Here is a 5,927-nt window from a genome sequence, read left to right on the forward strand (position 1 = left end):
CAAGTGTGAAGTGCATTATTGTCTTCTTTGTGCTTTTCAAACTTCCAATATAGAGACAGATCAAGAAACATGAGCCAAAGGAAACACCCACATCTTTCTCGTTGCCTTTCTCTTCTTTTAATGGCTTGTTCAATGCAAAAAGCAAACACCCCACCTGATTTTGAATCAATAGGAGAGAGAGGAAGAGAGAAAGGGCGGGGGGGGGGGGGGGGGGGCTTAAATATTTTGGTTTTTTTTTTTTTTTGTCTTGCTCACTAGGGCAAACCATCTTTTTCAAAATTTTAAATAGATGCCATCAAAAAGAATTTGTTCACTCCCACTCCCATAATGTTTCTCTCTCTCTCTCTTTTTACAGAAAAGATACTATTTACCCCACTTACTTTTGACTGTACACTTATTTTTCCAATCCCTCCCCAATTTTGCGAGAACCATTTCTCTACTTTCTATGCTCTGTGCTTGCTGATAATCACATTCCAGGGCTGCTCACAACTCAAGAAAACAAACTGCTGTAGTTGCCTGCCTTCACTCTTCAGATTTATACAAGCTCACCTAATCCCTTGACATCTTGTCCGTAGTTGACACTTGAACACCATGGCTAATCTAAAAAATTTAGCCACAAACGTTAAACACCACAACACATCCAATGCATCAGCAATCAATGTGCCTTACTTTACACATGCATCACTCGTAAATCTGGCACCAGCTCTTCCGGGATGTCGCTGGGAGTTTAATTGCTGAGTGTTAAATTGTGTATAATTTTCCTTTACTTTCTTTCCCGTCATCACTTGTCCTCTATGAAAATTCTATGTATGAAATCTCGGAATCTTTTCGAGTATAACTTGGGATCAACAGCTGAGATAGACGTGGGATCCACTTGCAAGGACTTGTATGCATGTTCTAGCTTTTTGCTGATATCATAATCTTGGAGGATGTCAATGATACCAAAGTAGAGAACTACATCAAAGATCTCGGTACCATTCTGTGAAGGTGTTGAATTGTTACTTCCACTCCCTGTGCACTGATCCAATTCAGTATTCCTCGACAGACGCTCTGCTCTTGCAGGCATGTTTGCCCCTAGCCGGATAAATGGCCCCCTGGAACAGATTCCGAATTAGTACATGCAATGCAAGACACAAAATTTGACATCCCAACACGCAATCACCAAAATTCAAATAATCAAACTAATAACGAACAAAATGTGATGATGAGGATGATGATCACTCAATCACCACTGAAATTTTATGTTTTGAAGGCACTTTTCATCATTAATTTTCAAGCTTCCAGGCAGACAAAATAGCATTGTTTTGCAGCTACGGTTTCGAAGTCATTATTAGTCCAATAAATTATTGGCAAAAAATTTGTGGGATAGATACAAGAATCATTGAGGCATGCTTGGAGATTAATGCTTCAGTTGCCAGTCACATTCATGATTTATCTTCGATTTTCTAAAAGGGATTGGAATAGGACCAGACAAAAATTGTTTTCTATCTAGGAAAGAAAGAACCCACTAACATATGCTGTCCACAAACTACCCCCAATTTCGCCATTAGCTTAAGTCGCTTTGAGTCATTCCAACAAACAGGATTGAATTCAAAGGAACAAATCATCAAATACAGGGCTCCTACGTGGGAAAAGGAAAATGTTTCAATACGGAAAAAGAAAAGCTCAATCACAAATTATAGCTTCACTTTTTGTGCACTGTATCTTTTATTTTCTTGGCTATATGCAAATGACATGTTGATATTTTAAGACAAGCATTCTTCGTTACTTTTCAAAACCAAACTCTGGGGTCCATAAACAACTAAAGTTAAAACATGTGACACATGCCTAGTAGAAAAGAAGATGCCATACCACTTGAAGGGTCCCAACATTTAGACTTTTTATGGCAACAAAAGCCAAATTTAAAAAAAGGGTCATCTGATTTGTATAATGTAGCCAGCACACAACAACAGGTAAACGATTCAGTTTTCAAATAGAGAATGTATCATGTTGTTTAACATCTCTAAGCATAATTTTTGCAATGATCATATATTTTGATCATTCATATCTTTCAACACAGTTCTTTGTCACCACTTCACATGCACACATTCCCATAAAAGAGATAGCATGGAAGATGTTTAATCTATGCAACCAAGAAAGAGAGGATATAAAATTGTCTTTAGTTGATGACAATAAATACAAATCCTAAAAAGTAATATAAGGAAAATAGATTTGGAAAAGATAAAGCAGAAACAAAGCAAAGCACTAACAATTAGGAGGAAAAAAAACATGAATTCTGAAAAAGAAAATACGTACCTGCCTTCCATGACCCAGTCCATATCGGGCAGCAAATGATAACCACGCATCGATGTTTCCTCATTATGTGAATTTCTTTTTTCTGATATAGGACCACAAAACCAAATTAGCTCAAGGTTGTGTTGTAAATTTGCAAGGTAGCCGAATCACAGGATAAAAGAAATTTACCAAAATGCTTGTCATTTAGTGACATCATCTCATCACTTGAGTAATCATCACGGAAATGAAGACCAATTAGAAGACTGTAATCCATAATTCTCTCTGCTTCCAAGAATTCACAGTCCCTATAAATTTGTCTGAGAAAGAAAGAACACAAGACAAACATATTTTAACTTCGCAAGATTAATGCCCCACCAAAGAACAAGAAAAAGGACACGAAACTTTAAAAAAAAACTGCAATGCTGTGGAATCTACCTTATGAGTTCATTAAACCATGACCGTTCCAGGCGAAATACAAAGTTTAGATCGAGGTCCTTAAGTGTGGTTGTCTCATCAATTTCACCCTCTGGCTTGTCAGTTGTACGTCCATGAGAAGAACCTTTCAGGTCAAAGCGTTTATGGATGCGGTACTCGGAACAAAACAGATTGCCCATTACAACAAAACGGGTCTGGAATTACATTGAAATGCGAGTAACAATCAGATTGAGAGTAAGCATTTTGGGAAATGATCTGAATGAAATAATCCACTATCCCAATTATACCTTTTGACCTCCCATTGGTTTAACACAATGCACACCAAAGAACTTTGTTACCAATGAGTTCTTGTACTGGCAAACATGTTGGTAATAACTTGGAAGCATCTTAATGAGAACCTGAATAAGGTTCACAAAAGGTGGTGAAAATCTATTCACAGGATAAAAATACATGTTAAAAATAAGTGTCTACAAACTTAAATTGGTGTACAGAACCTAATCACTCATCCCACTTAATACTGCTCGAGTAATAATCACTTTTCATGCATTTTCTTTTCTGTAACATAATGAATGAAGAATTTGAGACTAACCTTGACTTCAGATTTCTTAACGGTTTTGATCATGAAACGGTCATCTTGAGTTAGATAAAAGGAGCTTCCACTCTTCCCAGGGGAGGAAAATTCCCTAAGAGTATCACTTCCACAAATAGCTAGCATGTAGTCCGCTGGATCTATTGCAAACAATTCCCTCAGATGTCTAAATACCAAACAAACCAACCACCACCATAACATAGGAAATCAGAGACAGATTTAATATCTCCTTTCTTGGCTATTCAAAAGAAAATTTGAAAGTGAAGTAATAAAACATTATAAATTCCAAATATCAGCAAAACTTAAAACGTCCTAACAACAATACCTGAATACCATGGGACAGTAATCCTTCCATCTGAAATCCACAGACTGATGCGGAGGTGTAGACTTCGATCCTTCAGGTGGAAACCTTGTCCAGAACTTCTCTTTGGGATCAAAATCACCCTGTCTTAATTCCCTTGTTATTGACGCATGCTTGCCCACAGAATGCCTAAAAAATACACACATTATCAAATCCAAACTCATTAAAAGAATCTAAAATAAAAAAAACCACATTAGCCAGTGACCAAATTACCGGACACCCAGTTGAAGATTAAGCATTAAATCATAATTCTTATGCCCTTTTGAAATCGTTTGTCCTTGTTTCTTATTAACCTCACAATCAACAGAACAACAAGGACTTCTTCCTGGCTGCTGCTGCTGCACATTACCCTCACATCCACCTCCATTATCATCACTACCATCTCTGTAAAACATTGACGCCTCAACATTATCAACAATATCACAAGTAATATCACCAGCCTCTCCATCCAACTCCCAAATACATATCCGCGGAAAGTTACCATCCACTGATGATCTCTTCCTCCCTCCCCCTCCTACCGGATCCAAGGCCACTCTTTTAAGATCCTCTCCGCCGCCACAAACCCTCCCATTCCCACTACCAAATGTAAGCATCCCTTTCCCTTTCGGCACCCCATTTTCCCAATACCCTTCATATCTATTCCCATTATCCCAAACCAACACCCCTTTCCCGAAAATCACCCCGTTTTTCCACTCACCAATATACTCATTCCCATTACTCCAGCTATACTTCCCATCTCCATCTTGCAAATTATCCTTCCATAAACCTTGATAAACATCCCCGTTAGCATACCTTTTCTCACCAAACCCATGTTTTTTATCACTCACCCAATTTCCACTATAAGCTTCACCATCTACACCAATAAAAGTACCAAAACCATCCATTTTCCCCAACTTAAAATGGCCTTCATAAGAAGCTCCTGTTGGCCAAGAAAACTTCCCACCTCCATTAGCCTTCCCTTTCTTCCACTCTCCTTCATACATACACCCATCACTCCACAAATACTTCCCTTTCCCACGTGGAACACCATCTACCAACCCCCCGGTATAAATATCCCCATTGGGCAGCACCTTCTCCACCAAGGCATAGCTGGTGTCGACACTGGCGGTAATGGTGGTGGTAGTCGAGTCGCGAGTTGGCGTCACGCGCCGCGAGTTCGGCTGGGATCGGGTTCTCGTCGAGACGATATGGCACGGCGAGGTGACGAGCAAGGAAACGTCTTTGTTGTTGGCTTTGGTTTTGGGGTTTTCTGATAGTGTAGCTAAAAGGGTCTCTTGCATTTTGATTCTTATGCCGGAAAATGCACCGGAAGCAACATTTCCGGCGACTGTGTAATCTTATATGGGGTTGTTTCTTTGCTCTTTTGTGGGTCAAAAATCAAAACTTTAGTGTTACTTTTGCTTCGAAGAATAGGTGAGAGAACAGCAGAGAAAGAAAACAGAGTAATAGATGAGGAAAAGCAAAAGACCAATGACAGAGCGACAGAGAAAGAGAGAGAGAGGGCAAGCGTTTTGTTGCTGTTGTGTTTGTTATTTGTCTAGGGAAGGTTGCAGCAGGCGTTGGAGCAGCAATGCGAGGGATCGTTTTTTGTGTTTTGAGGAACATAGTGACCAGATTGGGCTTAGATTGTGGGGGTATTTGTGGTTGATTATGAGTTATTGTTTGGGGGATTTTTGAATTTGTTGAGGGTATCTTGGGGTTGTGGGTGGAAAAGGCAAGATATAATTAAAGTATGACGACAATTTCTTGATTTATGCAAATTTTATTAATACAAAGAGGGTTTGATTGATAATGCAACCAACAAACATGGAATTGTGTTGACTCAAATAAAGAAACTATCGAATGAAAGAGATCATGAACAAATCAATCTTTGATTATTTGATAGATTTGTCAAATTATTTTATTTTTAGTTCACAAACTTCTTTCCATTGCCTTTTTTCAATTGTTCACAAATTATTTTATTTTTTTATGTTTTAAAACTAAAAGCATATTTTGTTTTTTTACTTGGAATTATGTTCGAGTGCATCTAGGTATGAAAAAAAATCAAATTGATATTTTTTAGTATTTTTTTATTATATTAATTTGCAAAAATAAAAAAAAAAAAAATTATTTTGATATATTTTCTAACAAAAAGCACTCTATCACAATATCAAATATGCACCAAGTGTAAAACAAATTTATTTTCTTAGAGATTTTTTTTTGTTAAAATATGAGATGATAACATGAAATTAACTATTTTCTCTTGAAAAGATGATCGATTCTTATTGA

General features: G+C 37.6%; 1 protein-coding gene across 1 annotated transcript; it reads right to left on the reverse strand.

Annotated features, from left to right (window-relative positions):
- Window positions 1-269: 269 nt before the first annotated feature.
- On the reverse strand, window positions 270-5,250 carry LOC133699922 (phosphatidylinositol 4-phosphate 5-kinase 2-like). Its single transcript, XM_062123441.1, has 8 exons — window positions 3,873-5,250; window positions 3,624-3,788; window positions 3,299-3,464; window positions 2,997-3,107; window positions 2,710-2,903; window positions 2,464-2,591; window positions 2,296-2,377; window positions 270-1,094 (listed from the first exon to the last, which is right to left on the reverse strand). The coding sequence occupies exons 1-8, from the start codon at window positions 4,937-4,939 to the stop codon at window positions 782-784; spliced, it is 2,226 nt and encodes a 741-aa protein (XP_061979425.1). The 5' UTR covers window positions 4,940-5,250; the 3' UTR covers window positions 270-781.
- Window positions 5,251-5,927: the final 677 nt, after the last annotated feature.

Source organism: Populus nigra, chromosome 7 (genome assembly GCF_951802175.1).
Source record: "Populus nigra chromosome 7, ddPopNigr1.1, whole genome shotgun sequence".
Taxonomy (NCBI): domain Eukaryota; kingdom Viridiplantae; phylum Streptophyta; class Magnoliopsida; order Malpighiales; family Salicaceae; genus Populus; species Populus nigra.